Source organism: Lindgomyces ingoldianus, assembly GCF_010093535.1.
Source record: "Lindgomyces ingoldianus strain ATCC 200398 unplaced genomic scaffold BDR25scaffold_17, whole genome shotgun sequence".
NCBI classification, from domain to species: domain Eukaryota; kingdom Fungi; phylum Ascomycota; class Dothideomycetes; order Pleosporales; family Lindgomycetaceae; genus Lindgomyces; species Lindgomyces ingoldianus.
The window spans coordinates 884,653-911,647 of record NW_022985178.1 but is presented as its reverse complement, the minus strand read 5'-3'; the positions used below and the strand labels follow the sequence as shown (position 1 = coordinate 911,647).

Below are 26,995 nucleotides of genomic sequence, written 5' to 3'. Positions count from 1 at the left end.
CGCCCCTCCATCAAATCCTTCATATAACTATACGGACAATCCCTTGCCCCGCCATTAACAGCAACAAATCCCTGATGACCAACTGATACAGATTATTCTCCACCCCCCACTCCCTCCTCATATTATCCCCCCCTCACCTCACATGCAAAAATTCCATCTGGCGTCCCATCCCCCTTTTCAAAACCTGACATTCTGGGGAAACGAATATCGCCTCTTCCATCAATCTCAAGGTCCCAGCTAACCCCGCAAGCGCGATACTAACCGTGTACATCAAGTTACAAAATACGTTTGCCCGATTCGTAATATCTTAGGGGTTTTTGATAGGGGAGGTGTAGTCTGTAGTACGCAGAAGGACTTCTGCGCCTTTGTATACGGCTTCCTGCGCCATTTCGGGGAACACGACATCGTGGGAGATATTCACGCTCATTTTGACGCCTCCGGGCATGGTGCATACGGAGATCCCGCCGTTTCCGGGGTTCCATGGTTCGATAGAGATCCAGGGTTGCATTTTTCGGTAGCAGTATACAACCTCACCCTTGTTGTTCATAATTACGCCTGAAATTCCGGGGATTTCCGAGATAATATCTTTCTATTATGCCGAGGACGCTCTCGATGGATTGCTCTTTGTAGACGGCTTTTATAACGGATTTCAGGGCTGTCGAGAGTGTACAGGATGCTTGGATCCATGGACAGAGAGGGACTGTGAATCATGTATTCAGGGGAAAGGATTGGGTCGGTTGCCGGGTAGGGGCGTTCAGTTCGGCGGACAAGATCGCAGACATGTTCTGTTGACTCTGCAAGGGGTTCAGAGTTTGTGATAGAGAAGAGCTGGGATTGGATGTCTGTGATGACGATCCGGCTGTCTTGTTGAGGCCTCCGAGACCGGACATTCTTGATAGCACTGTTGGAGTGGGAGATAATAAAACTAGAAGTGTAAATTTTCTGGGAGGATATGACCATAAGCGCTCAGGATCTTGTGCTGAATAATGTTTAAAACATCCCGATCACTGATGTCATCGTGAACATAGCGTTAAGACAAGAGCACCAATAATACTACCGAAACCACTCTACACACAGCTTACTACTTTTGCACGCGCACCTACCATGCCGAGATGTTGTACCGTACCCTTAGGAATAATATAGGATGCTAAGCGTTAACCTCTTATCATGAATCACCCGCACCAACTCCACTTCCAAAAATCAAATCAGTCCTTGTCCTCCTCTCCCAAACTACTACCCCGTCGGTCCTTTTCTTGAAGTAGAGGATTCGGTGTTGAGGAATGAATTCATCATCTGTCTGCTCAGTCTTCCATTTCTCAAGAGTCGTCTCTTTAGCACCGAGGAATCGGTCCTCATATCCAACGATGTAGTCGTTCGGATCTAGGTTCGGATCCCAGCGTAATCGATTCAAAACGTCGGACGCTGGTCGCAGCTTGCTTGAAGAGATAGGCTTGGATGAATGCGATGGAGCCGGTCGGATCGGAAGCTTTTTGGTGGGTGCATCCTCTTCAAGCTCATCAAGGGCATCACCATCTTCCTCGTCGTCAGAGTCTTCTTCGATATCCGCAACATAGTCTCCCCATTCTCGATCATCCAAGTGAAAGTTCTTCACATCAGTTTGTCGGACGAGGCTAACGCCAATCCAACTGGAACTTGGGTCGTAGTATTTATCGTCAGATTGCAATTTGTTTTGGAAATTCTCGAGGGACTTCTCCAGAGCAAGCTTTGCTGTCTGCCGATCTTCTTTGCTGGCGTTCCACTCGATACCTTCCCCTTTAGAAAGGCCGATGAGGTAGCACCCTTGATAATCGGTCCCAGCATCTATAGCGTTGCTGTTCGTAAATCTCGCAGGCCATATTCGGACTTCAAAGCCAGGAAGCACTTTAGCAATATCTGCGATGCTTAGAATGTGCCTAAGGAAACCAAGTAGGAGGAGAAAATCCAACTCACCGACAACGAGAAGCAAGCACCGAGACTCAACCCAACCCACAAGTCCCTTCCCTTTCCCTAACGTCCGTCCCCAGTATTGGATTTCAATCTTTGCATAGCTGTCGTAGGATTTTAGAAACTCTCCTACCCCTGCAAGACGTTCGTCGAGAGCACCTGCAATCGAATCCTTCCTGAAAAACTGTTCCCAAGTCATACCATCTTCAGCTAGGCGACGACTGGCCATCCCAAACTCCCTAATAAGAGTGTTCACTCCAGGAATGGACGACGTATGTGCTACATTGGCGTTAGGGGAATTGAAACCCAAGACAACCATCGGCTCTCTGACGCTCCTCTGGTATCTTGGCTTCCTCTTGTGAAAGAACGGATCAAACACCATATCATTCTTCCAATCAAACATGGCATAGTGATGGAAGAACGTTGAAACAAGATCTGCAGAAGTAACAGATCCAAGATCGTGGACCATTCGCTTGCAAAGGTAAGAAAGCATAAGTGTTAGATGGATGCCACCTAAATAGCCAAATCTTGAAGAGTAGACCCCGCGTTGAATGGCCCACAGCTTTATGCAGCGATATGCCAAGCGGAAGGTGGTCATAGAAGGAAGTGTCCGCTGGATGTATGTGATGTCTCGGTAGGGCTTCAATTTCCGAAGTGAGAGCATAGACAGATTGAAGATAGGGTCAGATTGATGAAGGTTAGGTAGTTCCGTCCATCTACAACAACCGTTAGTATTTCGAGGGCGTATTGGTAAGAAAACGTCTAACCTCTCCACGATTCTCGCCGCTGGGCAGTATTGCAAATCCATGCTGACACCGTTGACAGACAGCTCATACATGGTTCCAGTGTGAGCTTCGACGCGACGCATTAGTCTTACACCTTGGACTTCTGCCCTATGAATGCGTTGCCTAGCCAGCTTAAAGAAGGTCTTGGAACTTATGGATCCAATGCAAAGACAGTCGATATCGGATGCAAAAGTCCAGACCCCAAGAGCGTATGAGCCAACTGGGACAATGACCATAGGAATGTCGGACATGCTTGTATTGTCGTCGTCTGAGGAACCTAGCAGGACTGTTTTAATGAGTACAAAAGCCTCTCTTCGACATTGAATTTCGTCTTCGGTAGGAAACATTTGGTGGTTTAATAGTGCTGATGTTAGCGCCGAACCGTCCGAGAGCGCTCCTACTACATGCTGGATGTGAATAGGGTAATTTTTGAGGATGTTAAGATCGTCGACACCCTTTTCCGTCGAGTCGGCGTTCACCTTCATAGAACATCGAATTCCCCAGTGATCGCTCGGAACCCAGTGACTACCTCCCTGGGTGACTGGGAAACCAAACTGGTTGAATTTGTTGATTCGGAGAAGTCCTTGGGGGCGAACAAGAATCCTGTCGTATCGCTGAGGACGATTTACTGAAGTACCAGAAGTAGCTGCAGCAAGTTCATTTTCCCTCGGATTGAAAGTGGCGCCATCTTCTCCCTCAAATAAATCATCCAATTCACCCAAATAACCAAGATCGGCTGCTTCGACCCGGGCTACGGCCCAAGCATCAATCAAACCAGCTTCGTTCATCGAAGTCTCCATCGAAGATAGTGTCTTGGCAGTCTGCGTCGAGATGGACTTGCTTTTCAAGGCAGTATCAATCGAGTATGTCGAAGTCGTGATATTGAAGTCACCCGCAATCACCCAGGGGTTTGACGCATGATTTCGAGAAAGATAGTTCTTCAAGTTCTGAAGCTGAACCTTCTTTGCGGCAACAGCTCCATCAGTCAAGCCGCAAGTCAGATGCACACCCGCGACGATTAAGGGTAGTGTCTCGGATGAGCCCTGCAGAGCGATCGAGCTGAATTGTGCTACGACTGCGCCTTTGTGCCTTCGGTGGAAAGGGACGAAGACCCAACTGAAGGACCACTTGCTAAGGATGACAATGTTTCGCAGGCTCGGTAAGGGGCCAATGTCTGCTTGAGCAGGGGGGCCGTGAGATGTGAAGGGGAATCGATGTTGGATCTCCTCATCATGAAGCAAGAAAGAGAGAAAATCGTCAGAAACTTCTTGCAGGACTAGAATGTCTGCCAAGGCCGACGTAGAAAGGAGAGTTTTTAATAGCAGCGGATCTCTATCTCGAGCGGGTGGATACTCGGAATCGATCAATACGTTGTAGCTTGAAATCGTTAAGGTTCCCGGTAGTGCTTCGTTGTCTAATATCGACGAACACGGTTGCCATTTTTCCAGTTCCGATTCAAAATAGTAGGTAGTCCCAGGAAGGGGTTGACGGCTGCATGAAGGTGCCGGCGTGGTTTGATCGGAATCGTCTTCCTCATTCTCTTCTTCTGACCCTGTAGCAGACTCCTCTTGTGGGCTTGGCTGAAGCCAGAATTCGGGAAAGGGTGAAGGGGTCGGTGATTCATCTCCGGAAATATCAATTATGCCCCATAGCCTCATAGAATTGAAAGATCTGTCCTTGCTAGAGGAACGTTCGCGTATCAGAATCGCGAGGTGTTGAATCGGGAACTCCAGAGAAGGGAGTAGCCTAGCTTTGCTGAGCAGGAATTCCCGGGACGAATCAGAGAGGTCCTCAGATTGGCCGATAGTAAGGTGGAAATTACAAGGGGTTGGGGTATGCCCCAGAGACTCCAAGGCATTCGATCGAAGAAAGGCCATAGAGCTAGCTTCAATTTCATCAGGCTCACACAAAAAGACTGTGTGATTAGAACGATGAGTGAAGTGTCCAGACTTATTCAGGAGGACGGAGGGTGTCCTGGCGAGCGGGTCCTCGAGCGGGATCCTCAGCCTCGATTGGATTTGGGCTTTCGCTCTAGGGAGGTACTCTGGTGCAACGAAGGGATATATAAGGTTGACGTGTGGGGGCCATTTCCCATACCCCTTGTCGTATAATGATCGCAAAAGGTCAACGTCTTGGCACTGCTCTATTGGTGGAATGATTCCGAGTGCTGTTTCGTATGAGTTGGTAGCTATAGGACCTGAATATGAGGTCTCTTCAGTGGCCGCCATGAGCTTCAGCAATTAATTCCGGCTTCCTGGTGTAGAGAGTAGAGGAAAGATATTTCTCAAAAAGAAGTATGAGGCAATCACAAAGAGAAGTTGGAATCAACTAAGTAGATAAAAGTTCAAAATCGGGATGTAACTGCACGGAAGGTTTTGGCATTCACCACCACCTTATATTTCAACCTCAAACTTACGAAACGGGTCTGAGCCTCAGACCACTGCACAGAAAGTCAGGCTTGCCCCAATAGAGGATGCGAAAATGACTCCCTCGTTAATGTGAGCCTCTATCAGGAGGCTGGTGGAGAAAATGAGTCACGACTGAAAGCTGAAGCGCTCTGCGCCACGATGAGCCGAATTAGAGAGTCATCGGGCGACGTTGGAGCGAGAGCTTGGTGGTGATGAAGAGCAACTGACGACGATGTAGAATATGGCTGGTATCGCGATGGCCATTTCACGATGCCCAGCTGCCGAGGAAGGTTGTAGGAGTCACTGAGTCGAATGCCCAGGAGCGCGGTTGGAGATCGGAGCAGGGACCTTGTAAGGGTCTGAGCGTTGGCTGGTGAGGGGCACGCCAAGGGTGATTGCTGACCTCCTCCCATCCGTCGTCTTTCAGCAAACGACCCATTTGAGCCCTCCACACTGCGTGTTATTAGTACGAGAGCAATTGATCCAATTCTTCATCTCAATACATCCCTCTAGCATGCCCTCCCTACTCTCTCTTCCCCGTGAACTCCGCGACCAGATCATCGATCACGTTATGTTCTCTCTCCTTGATGCACCACCTGCTCCCCCAAAGGGCTCATCTCCTGAAAACTTTCAGCGCAAGATATTTGACAAGGAACCCACCTACCTATACCCTAAGGATCTGATCTACTACCCGTCTTCATCCGCTGCCTACGAGCCTACCTCTAAGGGCCTTCTTCAAACATGTCACCAACTTCGCGCCGAAACCTTGGACCGTCGCGCAAAGTTGGTGATATCATCTGCAGTGCTAGATGTTATGCTCGTCGAGGAGAAGTCGCTATGGCCGACATGGCTTTCTATCCCTCCCAAGATGCCCCCAATCATTGAGCGCCTTGAAATTCGGATTAGAATTTGCGGATCTCCACGAATCAAAGAGTCATTACAGAGTCGTGTCAGATTTGGAGGCTGTATTAGTTCGCCTATTCCATATGGACTCTTCGGCATCGTTGATCGGTTTCTGGCCGTAGGCACCACGGGAGAATGCCCTCCCTGGTTCTGGAGAAAGTACGAGACCAGCGTCCCCGCATATCGACCCCAGTATTGCATCAAATCCCTTCACATCGTTGTGGATACGAACGTCGCTCTTTCAGAAAACGAGCAGCTTTCCCCTGAGAACATTCCGAGCAGGCAGACTCCTCACGTCGATCCCAAGACGAACAAACTGCTTGTTGTCAGTCCAATGGCGCTGGGCATATACCTAGCTGACCGAGTAGAGATTTTGCTTGGGCCCACAGGATTTGGGTATAACAAGCTTGCAGCACTGCTCGGTGCTAGGATTGGGGAGGTTACAGTTAGTGTTGGAAAAACCTTAGTTGGATCTTTGAACTGGCCTCGGCATCTAGAGCCACATGTAGAAGATGAGGACTGGATGAGACTGTACAAAATTGCCGTTTTGAATGATAGACACTATTTTGGGCTAGGTTAATACTTCTAAGTTTGCTCCTTTTCTGGTTCCACTCGACAGACCGCGCTGCTGCTGTCCACCCCTACGCCTCGCTTTGTGGTGGACGCCCATGGAAGAGAAACGATACGAGTGGTGTGAGTGAACGCATTGAGTATGGTGAAAATCGGTGATCAAGAATAGAGAAGAGTCTCCAATCACAAACATGAAAGGGCACAGCGGGAAGCAAAATCACATGATTCCAAACTTTACCGTCAAAGTGTTGGGGAAGTGCAAAGCTATAGAATCCGAGCCCTCGCTTGAACCTTTCACCTTGCCTTACGCACGCAATCCATTCTCGGTATCGAAATGCAACATCGTGAGGTGGCCTGAAAGCTTCTATAGTGTGGAGTCCATCCGCTAACTCTAAATAGGGTAACGATGTCGCCCGATCTGTCCGCATTCCTGAATCCCGATCTCTGCGCCAATACAGCGCGGAAGATTGGCAACCAGCTAGCACTGTGTCAAAATGTGGCTACCAATACGTGTGCCAAGTGCAAACTTGTTCAAGTTAGTTCCTCTCTGCTTACCTTTGTATCCGGCTTGGCTAACGTGCCACCCCCAGTATTGCTCGAAAGGGTGTCAGACTGCAGACTGGAAGATTCACCAGAAGACCTGCAAATCCCCTTTGATGAAGGAGCAGTACGAACCACGCTGGGTTCAAGAGGGTCGACTTCCACTGTTCATGCGGACGGGTCCAGACCTTGTCTCATTTGGAGCGAACAAATACCTCTGGGGGAATGTCCCAGCGCTGGATATTCTCAACATCAAGGACAATGAAGGTATCCGGGCCGTGGATCAGGATTTCACTCTCCTGTTTGCCGCATCCGGGGATATTCGAAACTTGGTCAAGACTATTGTAGGGCTTCCAGAGAACTACAGGGCGAAGTGCGAGGTCATCTGCAATGATTGGGATTTCCCTATCGTTGCGCGCAACGCCATTATGCTTTTAGCCGCCTTACGCTTCGAGCCGGAGACAGCAGTACCGATTATGATTCATATCTGGTATTCAGCGCTCCTTCCTGCCAGGATAGCTCAGGCCGTCGAAGATTGCTTGCTGCCGTACATCGATGACGTCTGCACCAAAGTTAAAGACAAGGATGCATCCTCCCTTCTTGGAAAGACATTCAAGATTAGAGGTCGCTCACTGCGCTTGGTGCTCAAAAAAGGAGAATGGTTCAGACTGTGTGGATTTTTCAAAATTCCAGCAGGCCTCAGAGCGATAGATGCTCAGAGTGTCCGCCAGCGCACTATGATGGCTCCTGAACGGGTGGACTACGTCGATCGAGCGCTATACCGGCAGTCTCCGGCCATACGCATGGGGATGTACAGGTTCCGCGTTGATGGAGTTCTCTTGCCGTTTGGGGCGTCCAGAAAAGATTTCGACACACCTAATCCGTAAATTTTTCCTGTCCTTGTCACGAGCCGTTGCTAACTACGAAAAGTACATTCTACCAAGATCAGAATATTTGGCCAATGAAGGACAGCGCTGATCCACTCTCAGGATGGAACTATTGTGAATACATCAAGCATGCTCCAATTGCCAGGGACGACGTGTATGGAAGCTTGTTCTTCTTTCTCCGTGACCTCCTTCTGCAATTCTGTAGGCGTCTGCAATCTCGCGACATGAGAATTCAGTTGCTCAACATGGACGCGCAAGGACTACCTATCTATCTCAAAGAGGCAGGGCAGGGTAAGGTCTTATTCGATCGGATTGAGGTAAGACAGCTACGTCATTTTCATTACAATTTTAGTCTGACCATGGCTTAGCTGGCCAACATCTGCGATCGTGGTTACATAGGTCCAGAGAATACCCTCTTGACTTTCTCCCCGTTACTTAAGCCCAAGAATCAAAATCCAAAGGCTACTATGCTAATGCTGTTCCTAAACGCCGTCCAGGAAGGGGAGCGACTTAGTGGGGGTCCCAGTTCTGTCGATTTCCCCAGCATCCTGGGAAAGTTGAAGAAGTATATACGGATCGATGAATTCAAACTCTTGCCTATTTTTGGACCTGGGAGTGGAAATCCGGAACTTGTTCGCATCACATCATGCTTCAGCATGTTTGCTGACTTCGACAAATACTTCAGGAGGTTTTTGAGGGATGTTCGAATGGACCAGCTAGCGAAGAAGTTCGGAATGAGGATCAAGAACCAGCATTCTATCATCGAACCTTGGCCGTTTCGTGTCACAAACAACACCACAAAGCATGAATTTGAGATCCTTTGTGCTGCGAATACCATTGGCCACGAACGTTATGTAGAGTGGGAGAAGCTGGGCTAAGGAGTCAATGAGTGCGCCTCGGTACGTAGATGCTTGCAGCCTGATGTATCGGAGGACGAAGGTTTGCTATTGGTAGTGGTTTCTCTATAGTGGGCTAACAATAAGCTCTCGGCTAACGTATCAATACGTCCGCCACCCATAGAAAATCCCAATTTCATAAAAATGGTTAAGCAATCCTAAAGGCCCTATGGCCCTGAGTATCTGCGGCTATCATTCTTCCTCCATATCCTTCTAATTCCCTTCTATTTCAAACACACTTCCCCTACCTAGTCTTTGCCAAACTCCCCGCCATCTCTAAAATCCTCCCTAGCAGCTTCGGCTACCCCTGAACAAGCGCTTCCGCCGCCATCGCTGCCAATCTTCCCCGGACACTCCACCCAGGCCGACCAAACTCCATCGTAATCAGCTGCATATTCACATCGAACATCGCGAACCTTCCCATTCTTCACCAAATCTTCACACATCAATCCGAATGAGTGCCTTACACCCTAGCAATTCGTCCACTTCGTAGCACTCAGCCGTGATATCTCTGGATATGCCGTCTTTAAGTACTTCGTTTGCTATGAGAAAGTGAAAATTCTGCGTTACAGCTACCATTCCGTTGTAGGACCAGACTCTATCTCCATGGTTTAATCTGATTACGGGAGGAAGGGAATGGTACTTCGGCTCTTCGGATGAGAGTGGGAGACTATCGTATCTTCAACTGGAACTCGAGCGTTACGGAACTCCTCTTTTTGCAACGCTTGTAAACGGAAGTCAAGAATCTGTCTGAGCGTTTGTTGAAGTCATACAACCCAACTGTCTCCAAAAGAAGGGCTAAAGGAATGATGCAACCTGTAATGTCAGAGCACAAACCAGCCAAGGTATTCAATATCGATGCAAGCCCATCCAGCCTAATGATGGTCGTCTCATATTTAGCAGATTATGAAAATGGGGTACTATTTGCTCTTGCGCTTAGCACTGGTAGATACCGCGTGGACGTTGAGGATCAGGAAAGTGAGCTCATGTCGCTATTATAGGCAATTTTCTGCAGAAACGGCGCCTTGGTAGAGCTCATACTGAAGACAGCCAACGTCAGCATCAATAATAAAGACTACGAACTCGGGAAGTGGTCGCTATCATGGGCAATTCAATGTGGGGGTGATAATATTGTTAAAGCTGCTTCTTGACACGGGCAAGGTAGACGTCAACTCAAAAGACTCCAAGTACAAGCGAACACCGCTTCTTAGGTCGCCTGATCTAGACATGGGATCATGGCCAAGGAGCTCCTTGAAGCGAAAAATATTGACGTAAACCCACGAGATCATAATGGGCGGACCCCCGCTTTCATGGGCCGCGGATTACGGGCACGAGAGTGTCGTGAAGCTTTTGCATGCAACAGGTAATGTCAATGTCAATGCCAATTACAAAGATCAAATTGGACGGAAGTCACTTCCATGGACAATTTAGTCGGGAAATAAAACTGTTGCAACGTTCCAACGGTTGTATGGAGCACAATAGAATCCTCCAACGCTATTCACGAGGGCGATAATGGAACCCTATTTCCCCAAGCCCAGCTCGGCTTTGCAACATCTTCATTGGGATCTGCCGGGTCGAATCCTGTCATAAATCCCAACTTGAGAAGGGAGCGAAGAGGAAACAAAATATAGCATGGCATCAATTCAACAAGGCGCTTTTAGATTGCATAGTGGGATTTTCGGGCATCTATAGATGATGATAAGGGCACCATCTGGCATCGATGCACTCTCATCGAAGACACGATATGAGATAAAACATCTCGGGCTAGTGGTTTTGCTGACATATTTCCTAGTTTCGACAGTGGCAAGCTAGAGGCAATATGGGTAGACAATTGAGTATCTAGAGACACGAGTGACGGTGAGGATGTTGGACCATCGACTACGGCGTTGAGAGTTGGGTTTGCGAGCGCCGAAGAAGCGGTACTGTCCTCTCTCGCATCGACTGATGCCCCGGATCCTCTTGTTGTGCGCTAAGTGCTTGCGAGGATAGCTAGCTGATTATATCTGAATCAACATGACTACCACCACCCTCCACAATGACGCCACTGCTATAGCACTCCAATTTCAGTGTTCCTGCATTTCACATCACCCAGTTAAGCCAACAAAATATCCTTCTTTACAATGCGACAGGAATCCCACGCCTCCCGACACACCTGTCCAATACCAACCCGACGAGCGTAGCCACTTTTCCATTCTACGAGAAGCACATTCAATGTACACCAGGCTTCGTCGGAAAAGTCCCCGTGAAATAATCGTTCATTAATCGCCATATATTCCATATTCAGCGTTGTTATAATAGGCCCATGAGTCTCTAGAGACGACGTTCGAGAAAAAGTAGAGAGAAGAATGAGGTCTACCCCTGCTAGTGAGTCTATGATGCCATACGCGATCCCGCAACGCCGGGACTGTGCGTCAAATAGGAAAGACACTTCTGTCGTGACTTGGCAGTGATTTGCTTCGTTCACTAACTGTGTAGAATATCTTGCTATCCGAAAGGAGTCTCCTGAAATCGTCTGAGCACGGAATACAAGAGCGTTTATTTCCCCTGCAGCTAGTGGTCGATGAGATACACAATCAAGGTTGGCGGACCCGTTTTCACTTCCCATATTCCAACCAGAAGCAAAGCTGTGGCAACCGGTCTGGTCCAAAACATGAAAAGCGGCAACGCACGACCTGAATGCTTTGCATAAGGGTATCTGTGGAGGGACTTGGACTAAGTCACCGTAATGCACTGCACCAACCCAACCGGCCCAGGACCCACTCGGGAACAATGTCTTGCCGCCAAATTCCCTGCGGATGACGTGCTGCTTCGGCGTCCACAACAGTGCGAGGTCTATTAGTGAATTAGGAAGACCGTTCCAGTAACGCCACCCATAAAGACCCTCTAAGGCGCCTAGTATGGCAGCAATAGCATTTATAGCATCGCTCAGGTAGCCCATATTTTTTGTCGAGTAGTCCGCAATGAAACGAGCGTAGAAACGGAAACCATTGTTACCGTCCAATTCGATTACACTTCGGGGATTGCGCGACCAGATCTGAGCTTCCGAGAGAGGATTTATGCCCGATACTCTATCCTCTATGCAATCAAAGGAACGGTCTTCGCAATAGCTCGCAGAAAGGCATTGGAAGTGGACCTGCTCGGCTGTGAAGAATAGACAGCGTGGCGAGAGAATTCGTTCTTGGAAAGTCCAAGCGCGAGAGCTATACACAGAGCTGTTGAAGATCTCAGAGAAGGAAGTTCGTGGTGCTAGCCGGAGGGTTGGTGCGATTTGAATACTATGTGGATTACGAGGTGACGGCGGAATTCCAGGGAGCCCGGACGATGCACTCGTTCCAGAAAGGGCGACTATAGTAGCGAGTGCAGAAACATATATTGATGCCATCTGCTCAATTTGCACGGCTTTCCCTTGATCATCATCCTGGACAATACACAGTGCGTCAACCCAAAGGTACCTCTCTTCAAGGGAAGAGACCAGACTCATGGAGTCTCTGATGGTTTGAGGCAACAGTACTTGAGATAGAGAGCCAGGCTGCTGTAGCGCGTGGGAGTTCGAAATTTCCAATTTGAATTGCTTAGCGGCTCCCCATACGTAGCTTAAGGCGAAGTATCTGTGGCCAAGGGTCCCCGGGACAATGCAATCTTTATGAACGTCGATGAATCTGATATTGACACCTATACCCCTTCCCGGCATGAGAGAGCTAGAGTTACACTTCTCGCTATGATCTTTCTCACATGTTTCGACCCAAGATCGCAACAGAGTAATATTGGCGGCCTTCCCAATGACTCGAACATAGTCCTTCGGCCTTTGCTCGGCGTTTCTTTTCTGCTGTTCATGCCCGGTCTGGTACTCCACATCGCTGAACAACATCAGGCCTGACTGCATACTTTCCATGACCCAACTGGTAGACTCAGTTGCCACGTCCTCTTTCATTCCTCTCTCCTTCGCCCAGGCTCGTGAATGAAGAATATTTCGGCACAACGCACAATACAACAGGGGCGTCTCAACTCCTTCACAGTCGGGAAAGCCGTCGTTGAGCCAGGACGGACCGCCAATCCGGGAGAGATCATCGCCATCCAAGGCACGCTGGCAAGGAATGCAGAGCTCTGTCTCGAGGGGCTCTCCATCTGCAAGACCCTGAAGCTGCCGCAGCACTTCGCGGGTTGTCATCCTAGATCTAGGCGTGGATAATGTAGCTTGGGGTTTATTTAGCTAGTAGATGGTGTGTGGTAAGAGGATTATGCTTGAGAGAGCTTTTGGGTGGCCAGGTGAAATTCCCTCTCTTTGCTAAGCGCACTAGTCTTGAGATGAGAAGCAGCCAATCAGCGCCATTCATCATGCATTCGAGATCTTAGTGGAGGTCTATTCGAAGTCCATTTTCTCATATCGCATCAGGGTTCTTTGCACGACACTTGATGATTTCTTATTTCATATCACCTTTACTGTAAATACTCATCCACCGTCTGGATCTTCACCTACATAAACGTAGATATGTGCCAGCTCTCTCAACTACGAAAGAGACAATTATCACCGCCTAAGTTTCATGGATCGTATGTTATGTTAACCTTATAACATGGTCGGTATAAGTGCACCACGAACTCGAGAACACTTTCTGGTGACTAAAATCATCATAAGATTATTTCAACTATGCCCGAACTATTTAAATGGCTCGTTTGGAGAATGCGGTTGTCTTTTGGTCGGCAATTGTATCTTGCCTGGCTGATAGAGAGAATTTCTTAAGCACCTGCGTCAGGAAGAGGAAGTTTCTAGTAATTGGGATTTCGATGGGTCCTCCTCATATCAGAATTTCTATGCCTCCTTTTTACCTGGAAACCACAGCATTGAATACTCGCGATTGGATGCTCAGGAATCTGTGTCATTTCGAAAACTCATCATCTTCCTCTCCAACTTTTTTTCCAGACCGCAGATAGTTCCCACGAAGACAGGTTGGAAACTGGAGAAGCTGGAGAAGGCGGCACAGTGGTGGAAAGAGCATATACTGCTTCAACATGCCTGAAGCTGCGAATAAAGACCAATCACCGCTCAATAGGCACTTCGGTGCACCTGTGATGATATCCCTCCTGAAAGCCAATTTATTAGGCAGACGTTCTACACCGTCTCTGCAATTCTGGAGGTGCTTGCCGCATATAAATCCCCACAAAAAAGCTACCCCACAGCCCTTCCCCTCAGTCGCCACTTCGCCATCACGTGCCTATCGTGACCTATGCACTGCACTCTAAGTATATAGACCCTCCTGCCCTCTGCGGATGACCTATTTCTCGCCGCTTCATTTCGCTGTATTTCTGAGGTGCAGAGTACCAGTGCTTTTACAGGTGCAACAAGTAACCAGTTCTTTTGTCGTCGAAGGAGGTCTTGGTGCGAAGCTGTACAAGGGGCAGGAATTGTTGGCACGGGTTGTTTCTCTTAAAAAAAAATCCCCAGTTTTTTTTTTTTTTTTTTTACATAATTTTCGGTTTGCTTCGCGTTGGATTCAACTGTCTGTGGCCTGCGACTGTTCTATTTTGTCTTATTTGTGCCGGCTTGAGCTTGTATGCGTTTTATCTGTTCTGTCTGGGTTCGTGATGCTCTGGCTTGTTGACTAATTGCAAGCATGTGTGGTTTGAATGTTACAACTTGTCTTACATGGACACTTTAATGGAACCATAGAGGAACTTGAGAGAGGTTTTGTGTGCTTTGCTTATTGATGTTGTGATATGGTGACGTGACGTGATTTGGTGATTACGAATATGGTGTAGACTCAGTTACCTTCACTGGTGATTAATGTGAGGTTGGAGGAAGAAGTCGCTTTGGCACTGTTTGGAGAGCTAATTGGTTAAAGGATTTTATACGCATCTACGGTAAGGTGGTTTCCCCGAGATGGAGATATTTAATTCTGCAAATTACTAAGATATTAGAGGATTTAGATGCTCACTATCTGGGATCTGTGGAGGTAACACTGACTTCAGGCTGCGGGAGCCCTGGGAGAGTGCAAAATTTCCTTCATTTGAGCGTCACAGAGGACCCGCGTGAAAACGATACCCACCTTGTCAAAGCTACCCATGAGGGACATCATATATATATGCGGAAAATAATATCCGGTGTATTCCTCAAGCGTTGCACTGTGCAGTCTCTTGCTCGCTACCACCAGCCCGCACCCTATGTGCAGCCGCTATCCATGGCCACTTCGCCGATCCTTCCTTCCCACATATGGAATCGGCTTTCTGCAAATAATCTCATCGTACATAAACTTCGCACGTGGCACCTCTGCCCTTCTTTCACTCCCGCATCGTCCCCGCAGGAGAACCCTGAATGGGTCTCTCATGTAGCGTGTGTAAAGTCGAGATCGGATGGCTTCGGTATCAATGTGGGGGATGAGCGAAGTAGTCGATGTATTGTTTGTGACGCAACCAGTGAGGTATGAAGCAGTGTCATCAAGAGCGTGTAGGGAAAGCGGGGAAGTGTCGGATTGCGTCTGGAGCAAAATTTGGCGGGATGAATGAATTTGTAGGCCTTGTGTTTGTGAGGAGGGAGAGTCGCTGGATGTGGTGAGCGAGGTGAATATGGGGAATGGGGAATGGGGAATATGGAATAGGTAGGAAAGAGCTCCTTGTTGGACAATTCTTACTTGTTACAAGCGGTCAGTAGCAGAGCGAGGGTTGTAGTCTGCTGTTCAAACGTTTTTCTCAAATCGTCAAGCTTGGTCATGTCTGTAGTTGAGACTGCTGGCGTCCTTGGCCCGATGTCGAACCTCCCATCCTTCTCCCGCATCTCGGTAAGATGTGCAACAGTATTCTCTAACATCATCTTGCAATTCGGAACCGAGAGATCTATATCGATGACCAGTCGACGCGTAGTTTTGACGCCCCCCGGAGTGCTAGGCGCTTCAAGCCATTTGTAGATTTTTGACAGTGTTACTTTCAGCGCACTTAGTGAGGCTTGGAGATCCCGCAAAGAGAGAGATGAGTCATCAGAATGAAGGTCGTCGTCGAATTCTTCAATTCTCTGGATTGTTTGAGATGCGAGTTCAATGAGGTGTGCAATAGCGCCAGTAACGGCGATGACACTTAGTGGATCCATGGTGAAGTACCGTGAGAGTGGGCTCCGGGACAGATTTAAACTAGCGACCGGCGCGGTGGGATGGAATCTGGGGGCTGAAGAAAAGTGTTCGCGGAAGGTGGGAGTGCATTGCAACACTAATTTAAAAGCACTCACGGAGAATGCAGGGGAAAAGAAAGAGCATGGTAATGTGTTGCATGTCACATGCATTGAACGCCATGGGGGGGGAATTGCTTCTGTCGTAAAGGGCAGTATATGATAGGTCCGCTGCTTGCCAGTTTTGTAGATCATGTAGAACGCTTTGATCCACAGGAAAGAGCAAACTCAGTTGGATGGATACAGTCTGCAGTGGAACAGACCAGTATCCGGATCCTTCTGCTGCCCGTCGCGGTGAGATTGGCTGTCATCCCTTGCTAATATCCTCCGAGCCCAAACATCCTCTTTGTCACCCGAGACGAAGGTAACATTGAAGCGCCACAATAAGGTCAGAGGTCCCGATTGAAAGGAATTACGACTTGGACAGTCTGGTGCTCGGCCGAGTCTCGATAACTGGGCGTTCCGGGCGTAGAATGAATATCGTCTCGGATGTGTTTGAGATGAGTTGAGGGCTGAGAGACCCAAGACAAGTGAGGGAAGGCGCCAACACGAGGTCACGTTTCTTCGCGAGGATCGCCGATCGCATCACTGGACTCAACACCAATCTCCAATTGGGAGTTTACATCTCCAACATTTGCAAAATCCGATCATGAAGATAGATGTATCCAAGCTGTATCCATGTCTCGAGAACAGTGCAGCTTTTCTCGAAGACCGGGATATGAATCCTACCGGGAGTCGATCTCTGCCTAGCCCCAATGAGGCGCAGCGCGGCCCCCATATTGCAACCTCTTCCCATCTCCCACTCTAGGCATCAGTGCTCTCTGCTGAGTTAACACTCGGGAGCGGGCTAACATTGTGGCTCCCAACCATTGCCCAACGTCACGATGCTGTACAAAGTGGCCAACGTCATCACTGGCTCGGGCGCTGAGGCCTCAACCCCCGACGAAGGCGCCTCCCTTACCTCTGTGCTGGAGACTCCCACGCTGCGGGTCGAACTCGCACTCCTCGTCCTGCTATGTACCGATGCAATGCGCAGCGACCTGATCGCTACCTTCGACCCGAACAAGACTCACGAAACTGCCTCTTCAACTGCACCCCCTCCCCCACCTTCGCCGAAGCCCAGGACCTCCCCCGCACAGGACCTCATAAGCTTTGATGAGCCTCAAGACGAGGCTCTGATAGTCGCGGAAAGAGCTAGGCGAGTTCGGCAGAGAGAAGTAGAGTCGACTCAAATGCAGGGGCTGCGTCGGGGCGCACTTACCTTCTTCGATAAATGGCGTGCCGGTGTCATGCACCGCATTTGCGATGTGCTCTGCGTGCGGGGAGAGGTTGTGCGGCAGGCGAAAGCGAAGAGGAAGCAGGCATTGGATGAATCGGAGAGAATTAGCCAGGGGAACTCACTACTCGTTGACTTTGGTGGGGATCCTTTCGGCGCTGTCGACCACCGGGGCAAGGGCAAGAGAAGTCACGGATATTATGAGGTCATTGAGACTAAGCTTTTGGGATTCGATGAGCCGAAGAAGGTCCTCATTCTCCATTGCCTGCTCTTGTTGTTGCTCAGCTTGGAGCACTACCCAGCACATTCACGAGTTCTTCTTCTCCACTTATCCAGTAGCCTAGAAATCGAGGTGGACGTCTTGGCTGAGCATGAGAAGTCTGTAGCCCAAGGCCTCCTCGCATCGGCTGCCTCTCAGATGGATGCTGAGGAATCCGCCAAGAAACAAGCAGCGAACGACTCAGCCTCGCGAAAGTGGAAGATCGGCCTGGCCGCCGTTGGCGGTGCGGTTCTTATCGGTGTCACCGGGGGTCTGGCTGCTCCACTCCTGGCTGCCGGCGTTGGGACTGTGATGGGTGGCCTAGGCCTGGGAGCCACCGTCATCTCGGGCTATCTTGGAGCACTTGCTGGAAGCACTGTGCTCGTTGGGTCATTGTTTGGTGCTTATGGTGGGAAGATGACTGGAAGGCTGATGAAGCAGTACGCACGGGAAGTACAGGACTTTGAGTTCATCCCTATTCAAGGTATACTAATCTAGGCCACTACTTGGATTAACGGCTAACAAGAGCGCTAGATCCGGAACGCCCGTCGGCCCAACATTCGCATGAGTGGTCTGAAGACCAAGATGCTCGTGATCCAAGCAAACGTGAACAGCACCGCTTACGGGTCTGCATCGGCATCAGCGGGTGGCTTAACTCTCCCTCCGATGTCAACAAGCCTTGGGAAGTAATTGAGGCCTCCGGCATCGAGCCCTTCTCGCTCCGCTTCGAAATGGATGCCATGCTTCGTCTCGGGAACTCTCTCAATGATGTGCTCTTTAGCTATGCATGGGATGGGGTGACATATACCGTCGTTAGCCGCACCCTTCTTGGTGCTCTCTACGCCGGACTATGGCCGCTTGGCTTGGTCAAGGTTGCGAGCGTGCTGGATAACCCCTTTTCCGTCGCCCTCGCTCGAGCTGACAAGGCTGGAAAGGTCCTCGCTCGCGCCTTGATAGACAAAGTTCAAGGCGAACGACCCGTCACCCTGACAGGTTACTCGATAGGAGCACGCGTCATCTACTCTTGTTTGGTTGAGCTTGCCGAGCAGAACGCTTTCGGATTGGTGGAGTCTGTGGTCCTCATGGGAGCACCCGTCCCATCCGATACCCGCTCTTGGAGACAGATCCGCTCGGTTGTTGCAGCCCGTGTCGTGAACGTATATAGCACTGAAGACTACATCCTCGGATTTCTCTATCGAGCAAGCAAACTTCAGATAGGCGTTGCTGGACTTCAGGACGTCAAGGGTGTCTTTGGGATTGAGAATGTAGACATGAGCAAACTGGTTAACAGTCACGATAAGTACCGTTTCCTTGTCGGGAATATTTTAACCAAGATTGGCCTCGGAGACATCGATTTTAGTAAAGTAGCAGAACAAGAAAGAGCCTTGGAACTCGTGGAGAGGAAGAAGAAACAAGTCCGTGAACATGTCAAGAAGCACAAGCAGGATACTCGGCAAAGGGATCCTTCCGCTGCTGGGCCGTCGGAATTGATCGTCGTACAAGACAAAAAGACAAATGATTTTGCGGACGCCTCAAATCCGACACCAAACCTCCCGCTTTCCGCAGACGCCCGTAGGCAATTGCAACGGCAGATAACCACACAGAGGACCGGCCAGCAACCTGCGCCGGCGCCGTCACCAGTGATGGATCCTCTTTCAGGCAGTATCCCCATACAGACGAGGAATGATACCTCTTCGAATTCACCTCACATCAGTCCAGCGCCTTTCCCAGTCGCCTCCCTGACTCACAGACAAATCCCTTCGAACATGGTTCCAACGCCCCCGGCCCCTCCGAGGAGTAACGAACTCGTGGATTCTTCTGATGACGAAGAAGATCCTAAGATCGTGATGAGAGATATCGATGATCACAAGTTCTCGCCTCCTATGGATGAAATGATGCGTATGTCCGTGAAGCAGCCGGAGCCGCCAGAGGGGATTCCTACGGTTGCGTTAACCTCAGTCGAACCAGAGGAGGAGAGCGATGATGAAGTAAGCAGCGAGTTTGGAGAGCTGAGCATGGTAGAACCGTTGCCGTTGGATGATGGGGATATGGGTTTGATGTAGTAATGGGTGGGCCCGTTGGCGAGGGATGTGTGACTGCACTGTCATGGGCCCTGGACTAATACCCTTTCTCATTTTGTCTAAATACTGTTTTAGTCAATTCTGAGAGTATTTTGTTGGGTTTCGAAGAGGTTCATCGTCTATTTTTGTGATGATTCTTCATGACCTCTGCATTTATCAACTCCGTTGCTAGTATTCGTGGCTGAACACTGACACACTATGGGACTTGTTTGTGTCAAGCAGCCGTGAAAGACCTTCACCACTTTCATGTAGCCCGTTAATGTCACAACTATTGCCTCAATCTCAGAACGACCGCTTTACAATTTATCATTCTCCGTGTCTGCTTTCCCCCCTACGATTGTGTTATGAGATTATGCTAAGGAGGTACAGCTCTTTTGCACAAGATGATGACGACGAGCATACCAAAATCGACACCATCGAAGACATATCCTACAATTCCACTAACGAAAGTTCAATGTATATTTCGCACGCTCCCTGCAACCTGCATCCCAAACCCCGCATCGTTCGCGACGCAGAAACGCAGCGCCATTTTTCGGCGGAGGACATATATAGTGCTAGACGGATGGGGTATTTAAGCCCCCAATGGAAGATGTAAAAATGGGGGTGATCGCAAGCGTGGAGGCGTGCGGGCGCAGCTTGAGAGCGAAGGGACCGAAATTTTGTGTTTTGAACAGAAGGATGTATCTGGGGGTGTTGAGGGGATGCCGGAGTCGGGAACGTGGAGGATCTTCTGTGTTGGATTTTGGGTTGGGATTGTAATATTTGGGGTGCGTGGAGGAGCCTGAAGATCGTGAGCAAATGTCTCGCCCTTCGAAACCCCAATATTTATCTAGTATCTCTTGTCTTGGAAGCCTCCCTCTGGTTTTACTTCTGATTGGGAGTAGCTGTATAGCGTGGAAGAAACGTGACTCTAGCATCATTCGAAATCTGAGCCTGACCTTCTGTGGCAGCTACGCTTGCGGTGATGCGTGATGCATTTCTGGGTTCGCTCTATCAAGCGTTCTAGGAGAGTTTAAGGGGATTTGATCCCGGAATGTCTGGTATGTATGGGGAGGGCTTGGTTGGGGATAGATGATTGGACAAGATCCTGGGTTAGTAATTAGCGTTGTGGGAAGGATTAGATCGAATAATGTAGAATAATATTCCCCTCAGGATGAACGGAATCTCCTTAACCCGCTATGTCTCTTTTTTACATCGACTACGTTCGCTCTTGTCCCTGTTACTACATCCATTATACTCGCTCTTGTTACAATTACTAAAAAATTGCACTCCCACCATCCTCTCATACCCGTCCACCACCAACTCACCACTAGTTAGTTGTACGTCGTATAATCACCTCGCTGCAACCCTGCCTAGGCTGAAATCCGTCAAATGTAGTCCCCTTCCACAAAGGAGGGAAGTGGATACAGCCACTTGCAAAGCCGGCTTCCTCTCCGAGAGCGATGCAAGATCTCTCCGCGCCACCTCCGGGAGCCACCCTACTAAACCAAGCTAAGCGTTCAAAAGGGTTGTTACTATGACTTCACCAAGAAGTAGTCTCGTGAACTGCGTCACATGTGGCCCAACCAACATGCTCCTGTGCGGTTCAGGGTATCCACAAGGGTGTGGTGGGAGCAGGTCAGTCACGATTACTCGCGGAGAGGATGGGCATAACCATTCCTACATGTATCATTGCGATTTTAAGAACCCTGAAGAATCCCTAAAGTGAACATTAGACTATGACCAGGCTAAGAGAAGTTGCTAGAAAACGCATTTCTATAATATAAATCACAAGTGGTCCTCCAAACTCCTCTATGGAGTAGGGATGATAGAAAGAAATACGTGAAATATTATAAGTACACAGTTTTTCACTGACTTTCATTCGAAACCGCTTGAAGTGAGTCTCCACTTTGTGCATTGATGTCGGCTCCCCTGTCGCAGAGCAGCTTTACGACCTCCTTGTGGCCTTTAGTCGAAGCCGCCTGGAGTGCGTTGCCGTACTCTCCACCCTGCACATTGACATTGGCGCCGTTGTCAAGCAGCAGCTCCACCGCCTCCTTGTAGCCTTGAATTGAAGCTGCGTAGAGTGCGTTGCCGTAATGTCCACTCTGTACGTTGACGTCGGCGCCCGTATCAAGCAGCAGCTTCATGACCTCCTTGTAGCCTCCTGCTGAAGCTGCCTGAAGTGCGTTGCCGTAGTATCCACCGTGCGCGTTAAGGACGGCGCCCTTTTCAAGCAGCAGCTTTACTACCTCCTTGTGGCCATTATGGGAAGCCACCTGGAGTGCGTTGCCGTACTCTCCACCCTCCGCGTTGACATTGGCACCTTTGTCAAGCAGGAGCTTCCCCACCTCCTCGTGGCCCTGAAGCGAAGCCGCGTAGAGTGCGTTGTTGTAGTATCCACTCTGTGCATTAACGTCGGCGCCCTTGTTAAGCAGCAGCTTCACGATCTCCTCGTGGCCTCTAATGGAAGCCGCATAGAGTGCATTACCGTAGTATTTATGCTGCGCACTAACGTCGGCACCCTTGTCGAGCAGCAGCTTCACGACCTCCTCGTGGCCTTCAATTGAAGCCGCGCAAAGTGCGTTGCTGTAGTATCCACCCTGCGCATTGACGTTGGCGCCCTTATCAAGCAGCAGCTTCACCACCTCCTTGTAGCCTCCAAATGAAGCCGCGTAAAGAACGTTGCTGTAGTGTCCACCCTGCGCATTGATGTTGGCGTTCTTGTCAAGCAGCAGCTCCACAGCCTCCTTGTGGCCCTTACTTGAAGCTGCCTGGAGTGCGTTGCCGTAGTCTCTACACTGTGCGTTGACGTTGGCGCCCTTGTCAAGCAGCAGCTTTATGATCTCCTTGTGGCCTCCTGTTGAAGCCGCCTGGAGTGCATCCCCGTAGTGTCTACCCTGCGCGTTGACGTTGGCGCCCTTATCAAGCAGTAGCTTGACGACTTCCTCGTGGCCTTCTAATGAAGCCACCTGAAGTGCGTTGCCGCAATACCCACCCTGCGCATTGACAACCGCGCCCTTACTAAGAAGCAGCTTCGTGATCTCCTTGTAGCCTCTAGCTGAAGCCGCGTAGAGCACGTTGTCGTTCTCTCTACCCTGCGCATTAACGTTAGCATCCTTGTCAATGAGCAGCTTCACGACCTCCTCATGGCCTCTAACTAAAGCCGCGTAAAGTGCGTTGCCGTAGTATCCACTCTGTGCGTTAACGTTGGCGCCCTTTTCAAGCAGCAGCTTCACCACATCCTTGTAGCCTCCTGTTGAAGCTGCCTGGAGTGCATTGCCGTAGTATCCACCCTGCGCGTTAACGTTGGCGTCCTTGTCAAGCAGCAGCCTTACGACCTCCTTGTGTCCTTTACTTGAAGCTGCCTGGAGTGCGTTGCCGTAGTATCCACCCTGCGCATTGACAACGGCACCATTTTCAAGCAGCAGCTTCACCACCTCCTTGTGGCCTTTATTTGAAGCCGCCTGGAGCGTATTGAAATTTCCACCCTGCGCGTTGACGTTGGCGCCCTTGTCAAGCAGCAGCTTCACAACACCGTCCTTGTGGCCTCCTTCTAAGGCCGCGTTGAGTGCGTTGCCGTGGAACCCACCCTCCGCATTGACATCGGCGCCCTTGTCAATTAGTAGCTTAGCGACGTCTTCGTAGCCTCCAATGAAAGCCGCGATGAGCGCGTTCCCGTAGCATCCACCCTGCGCATTAACGTTGGCGCCCTCCTCAAGCAATATCTTCACGACTTCTTTATGACCCTCTTCTGAAGCCGCCTGAAGTGCATTACCATAGTATCCACCCTGCGCATTGACGTCGGCGCCGTTTTTAATCAGCAGCTTCACCACCTCCTTGAGACCTTGATTTGAAGCCGCCTGGAGCGCGTTGCCATACTCTCCACCCTGCGTGTTCACGTCGGCACCTTTGTCAAGCAGCAGCTTTATAATATCCTTACAGCCTCCTATTGAAGCTGCCTGGAGTGTGTCGCCGTAGTATTTGTCCTGCGCGTTGGCGTCGGCTCCATTGTTAAGCAGTAGCTTCGCGACCTCCTTGTAGCCTCCAACTGAAGCCGCCTTGAGTGCGTTGCCGTACCTTCCACTCTGCGCGTGGACGTCCGCACCCCTGCTAAGAAGGAGCTTCACGACCCCCTTGTGACCTTCTTTTGAAGCCGCTTGGAGTGCATTGCCGTACTCTCCACCCTGCGCACTAATGTTGGCGCCATTGTCAAGCAGCAGCTTCACGACCTCCTTGTAGCCTCCAAATGAAGCCGCCTGGAGTGCATTACTGTGGTTTCCACCCTGTGCGTCAACTCCAGCGCCCTTCTCAAGCAACAGCTTCACGACTTCCTTGTGACCTTCAGCTGAAGCCGCCTGGAGTGCGTTGCCATAGTGTCCACCCTTTGCTTTGATCTTGGCGCCCTTGTCAAGTAGCAGCTTTACGACCTCTTCGTGGCCTCCTTCTGAAGCCGCCTGGAGTGCGTTGCCGTAGTATCCACCTTGCGTGTTGACGTTTGTGCCTCTATTAAGAAGCAGCTTCACGATATCCTTGTAACCTCTTTCTGAAGCTGCCTGGAGTGCGTTGCCGTACTCTCCAGCCTGCGCGTTAACGTCGGCGCCCTTGTCGAGCAGCAGCTTGACCATTTCACCATGCCCATGTTCTGCCGCGAGGAACAATGGAGTCTTGCCGTAGCCGTCTTTTGCATTGACTGCGATTAGAGCCTCTCTTTCTGGTTTAGATAGGAGCTCCTGTGATAGGTGGAGCAACCCAAATCGTGCCGTGAGGTGCAAGCCTGTTGTTGTAAAAGGATAGGCTTGACTGTAATTGCGATACTCGTGGTCTGGAACGAACATTACCTGTGCAGCGCATGAGATTGACCCACTATGGAGTAGAAATGAACATGCTAGCTTATACACCTTGTCTTGAACGCTTCGTGTATGTTGTCCCCAGTGCTTGGCAGCATACTCTAAGAAAGGCTCGTTGCTAGTTGAACAGCTACCGCTTCTAAACATGCGAAACGAGAGGTATGTAAGGCATGTTGAAGCAATATGTAGCTGAAAATTAGGGTTCCATTCTTCCCGAATGCGCTCAAAGTATTCTTGTGTTGTATAATGCACAAGACGGATTATAGCGCTCTCTTTATCAACAACGACAAGGCCAGCGCAAACTGACACCAAGTCTTCGACATCAGGTACATTCTCTGGGTCAAGATCCTCTTTCTCTTGCTCTACTGCTAAAGCACAGCATATCTCATCTGTGCTGAGCGGTCTCTGAGCGTATATAATCCATGATAGGACCTTTTTGGCTTGCTGGTAGTCTCCGTTTAGCTGGCCTTTTATTCTTTGCATAGCTTTCTTGTATGCATCATCAAGCGCAGTAGAGCCTCTAGGAAGTTTGGATAGTGTTGATTTAACATCTTTTGGGGTTCTCTTGTCTAGGAGCGAATCCGTATGTAGGCGAGCGAGAAGGAACCTAAGAGCAGGTAAGCTTAGTCAATTCTAGTAAGCTTTGAATACGTACATCCCCTCCACTGAATCTCCAATCTTGTCTAGTACCATGTCTTGTAGTGCAGTATCGCGCTGAATGCATTTCGGTAGCCGGTAAATCTGTCCAGCCACAAATCGCTTTACGTCCTCGTTGCTGGCCTGCACCTCCAGACTTAACGCCTCTCTAAATTCACCTACAATCTCTGGTATAAATCGTGAGGTAACCATTAGGCGTAAATCTGTCCAGGCTCTCAACTCTCGCATTTTGGCTAGAAATAGGTGGTGGGTGTGGTCGTCATTTCGACATTCGTCCAAAGCATCAATTACGACATGAACAGTAGAGTAACTGGCAAGGACAGGTTGTAAAACCCCAGAGATTTCTTTCAGTGACGGTTTGGTTCCTTTATTAGTATGTTGCCTCCTTAATCGCTCTACAGGCTCTAGAATCCCAGGTAGGGGCTGTATTAGCTGCTTGAGTATAGCGGCTAGCAGACTAGTCGCATCCTGCTCTTCCCGAGCCTTGTAGTTGCAGTACACATAAGCAACTCCAATGGAGTTACTCTGCACTGTTTTTAATAGGTGATCAATCGCGATAGCTGCTATCATAGTCTTGCCAGCTCCAGGAATTCCTGGGCAGAACAGCGTTTGATTTGGTTGGTGGAGCCACCCCGCAAACTCGCGTGCATTAAGAAACCACTGGCCTGTCCCTTCTTGTATGTGGCCTATAAAGTCAGATTGTTGAGCTGGAAAATTGGTCGTCGAAACCCATTCCTTAATTTTGCTGAGCCGCGCATGGTCTTGGTTTTGCCGTATGGTACTGAGCCCAGAGCTTATAGTCGGAACTTGTGTCTGAATAAAGCCTGAATTGTCTTTTATTGCCTGAGAAAGTTTGCTTTGATATATAAGCGGTAGTCTTGCCAAAGCAGTGTAGAGCCTTACATATGATCCATTTGCAATGCTACCTGTACTAATATCTTGAGGCGTTCTATCCTGCCTAATATGCCGGCAATCTCCTCTTTCTTAAACTTCCATATTAATACGTCGCCTGTCTTCCTTATCTTGCCTTCCCTAGCCATTCTGTTCTGCATCTGCTCCAACGCCTGTTTAAACTGATCAAGTGGCCCATTCTTACTTGCAAGGGCCCGGACTGTAGTGTGCCACGGGGTACTAGAGCTTCCCTCCTCCAAGCGGAACCTAAGCGCTGTGAGGAGACTATTGAGGTTTGCAACCTCAATTGCGCACTTCGCGCGGTCCTTCGGTGCATCTTTGATTTCGTTCAGGTACCCTACGACGGTGCTCGATAGCTGGAGAATAGCAATTATGCTAGCCGTGGCACTGAGCGAGTCCATGCGGAGAATGGCCGAAATATGTGGAGGCAAGGGGAGACCTCGACTGTAGAAAGAAAGACTAAGCACTTAGATGAGTAGCCAGGGTGAAGAAAAAGTCCAACACTGTGTTCCCTTATGAAGGGAGGGGCGGCTGAGCAAGCTGAAGAGGGCCGCACGCCATTTGCCTTGCTTTTTTATCGATAAGGTTCAGCCCTTAAGCCACAAAGAGCTTCTGCCTAACACGCTCATGAACACAACTTCGGAAAGAGGTGATAGCTGATTTAATATGTCCAAATAACAAGAGACGTGCATGCGTTCATATGAAATTGCTACAATTTCAGTGGGAAGGTCATCGAGTAGGTTTACTGCTAAACTAGTGTCGATATGGAGGTATCTACATTTGTCAGCAAGTCTCTGAATAATATTTTACCATTACGTGTGTATCAAATATTAGACCAAAAGCAGGGAGGGTGACCCGCTCCGCCCACGCCTTTGAGGATGCCCCAAATTGCACAGGA

General features: G+C 49.5%; 12 protein-coding genes across 12 annotated transcripts; 4 read left to right on the top strand and 8 right to left on the bottom strand.

Moving 5' to 3' along the window:
* Positions 1-433: 433 nt before the first annotated feature.
* On the bottom strand, positions 434-861 carry BDR25DRAFT_174648 (uncharacterized protein; the record flags this gene model as incomplete). The annotated part of the gene is made up of 2 exons (XM_033684163.1): positions 434-585; positions 606-861. Coding segments are annotated over 2 exons (408 nt in total), but the record flags the coding sequence as incomplete, so codon positions are not given.
* A 127-nt stretch (positions 862-988) lies between these two features.
* BDR25DRAFT_334500 (uncharacterized protein) lies at positions 989-5,414 on the bottom strand. The gene is made up of 3 exons (XM_033692937.1): positions 2,712-5,414; positions 1,951-2,660; positions 989-1,893 (listed from the first exon to the last, which is right to left on the bottom strand). The coding sequence occupies exons 1-3, from the start codon at positions 4,955-4,957 to the stop codon at positions 1,166-1,168; spliced, it is 3,684 nt and encodes a 1,227-aa protein (XP_033547342.1). The 5' UTR covers positions 4,958-5,414; the 3' UTR covers positions 989-1,165.
* A 157-nt stretch (positions 5,415-5,571) lies between these two features.
* On the top strand, positions 5,572-6,791 carry BDR25DRAFT_35276 (uncharacterized protein). Its single transcript, XM_033695057.1, has one exon. It carries the CDS (start codon positions 5,652-5,654, stop codon positions 6,618-6,620), a length of 969 nt encoding a protein of 322 aa, XP_033547341.1. The 5' UTR covers positions 5,572-5,651; the 3' UTR covers positions 6,621-6,791.
* Positions 6,792-7,016: 225 nt separating this feature from the next.
* BDR25DRAFT_325695 (uncharacterized protein) lies at positions 7,017-8,915 on the top strand (the record flags this gene model as incomplete). The annotated part of the gene is made up of 4 exons (XM_033692227.1): positions 7,017-7,145; positions 7,201-8,033; positions 8,081-8,354; positions 8,406-8,915. The coding sequence occupies 4 exons, from the start codon at positions 7,017-7,019 to the stop codon at positions 8,913-8,915; spliced, it is 1,746 nt and encodes a 581-aa protein (XP_033547340.1).
* A 2,110-nt stretch (positions 8,916-11,025) lies between these two features.
* On the bottom strand, positions 11,026-12,801 carry BDR25DRAFT_369728 (HET-domain-containing protein; the record flags this gene model as incomplete). Its single annotated transcript, XM_033697112.1, has 2 exons — positions 11,026-11,432; positions 11,547-12,801. 2 exons carry the CDS (start codon positions 12,799-12,801, stop codon positions 11,026-11,028), a joined length of 1,662 nt encoding a protein of 553 aa, XP_033547339.1.
* A 370-nt stretch (positions 12,802-13,171) lies between these two features.
* BDR25DRAFT_355593 (uncharacterized protein) lies at positions 13,172-14,359 on the top strand (the record flags this gene model as incomplete). Its single annotated transcript, XM_033695486.1, has 9 exons — positions 13,172-13,199; positions 13,239-13,392; positions 13,432-13,481; positions 13,536-13,627; positions 13,685-13,804; positions 13,852-13,997; positions 14,032-14,065; positions 14,122-14,148; positions 14,180-14,359. The coding sequence occupies 9 exons, from the start codon at positions 13,172-13,174 to the stop codon at positions 14,357-14,359; spliced, it is 831 nt and encodes a 276-aa protein (XP_033547338.1).
* An 89-nt stretch (positions 14,360-14,448) lies between these two features.
* Positions 14,449-16,207, bottom strand: BDR25DRAFT_355592 (uncharacterized protein; the record flags this gene model as incomplete). The annotated part of the gene is made up of 7 exons (XM_033695485.1): positions 14,449-14,530; positions 14,575-14,688; positions 14,864-14,898; positions 14,954-15,100; positions 15,137-15,534; positions 15,564-16,082; positions 16,144-16,207. 7 exons carry the CDS (start codon positions 16,205-16,207, stop codon positions 14,449-14,451), a joined length of 1,359 nt encoding a protein of 452 aa, XP_033547337.1.
* A 711-nt stretch (positions 16,208-16,918) lies between these two features.
* On the top strand, positions 16,919-19,968 carry BDR25DRAFT_262428 (DUF726-domain-containing protein). The gene is made up of 2 exons (XM_033686760.1): positions 16,919-18,102; positions 18,153-19,968. The coding sequence occupies exons 1-2, from the start codon at positions 16,968-16,970 to the stop codon at positions 19,679-19,681; spliced, it is 2,664 nt and encodes an 887-aa protein (XP_033547336.1). The 5' UTR covers positions 16,919-16,967; the 3' UTR covers positions 19,682-19,968.
* A 1,878-nt stretch (positions 19,969-21,846) lies between these two features.
* BDR25DRAFT_184805 (ankyrin) lies at positions 21,847-23,118 on the bottom strand (the record flags this gene model as incomplete). The annotated part of the gene is made up of 2 exons (XM_033684243.1): positions 21,847-22,029; positions 22,921-23,118. Coding segments are annotated over 2 exons (381 nt in total), but the record flags the coding sequence as incomplete, so codon positions are not given.
* An 861-nt stretch (positions 23,119-23,979) lies between these two features.
* BDR25DRAFT_226377 (ankyrin) lies at positions 23,980-24,306 on the bottom strand (the record flags this gene model as incomplete). The annotated part of the gene is made up of 1 exon (XM_033685204.1): positions 23,980-24,306. A coding segment is annotated over one exon (327 nt), but the record flags the coding sequence as incomplete, so codon positions are not given.
* A 333-nt stretch (positions 24,307-24,639) lies between these two features.
* BDR25DRAFT_197957 (ankyrin repeat protein) lies at positions 24,640-25,095 on the bottom strand (the record flags this gene model as incomplete). Its single annotated transcript, XM_033684358.1, has 1 exon — positions 24,640-25,095. A coding segment is annotated over one exon (456 nt), but the record flags the coding sequence as incomplete, so codon positions are not given.
* A 66-nt stretch (positions 25,096-25,161) lies between these two features.
* On the bottom strand, positions 25,162-26,529 carry BDR25DRAFT_369709 (uncharacterized protein; the record flags this gene model as incomplete). Its single annotated transcript, XM_033697111.1, has 2 exons — positions 26,089-26,529; positions 25,162-26,062 (listed from the first exon to the last, which is right to left on the bottom strand). Exons 1-2 carry the CDS (start codon positions 26,496-26,498, stop codon positions 25,162-25,164), a joined length of 1,311 nt encoding a protein of 436 aa, XP_033547332.1. The 5' UTR covers positions 26,499-26,529.
* Between the last annotated feature and the right edge of the window lie 466 nt (positions 26,530-26,995).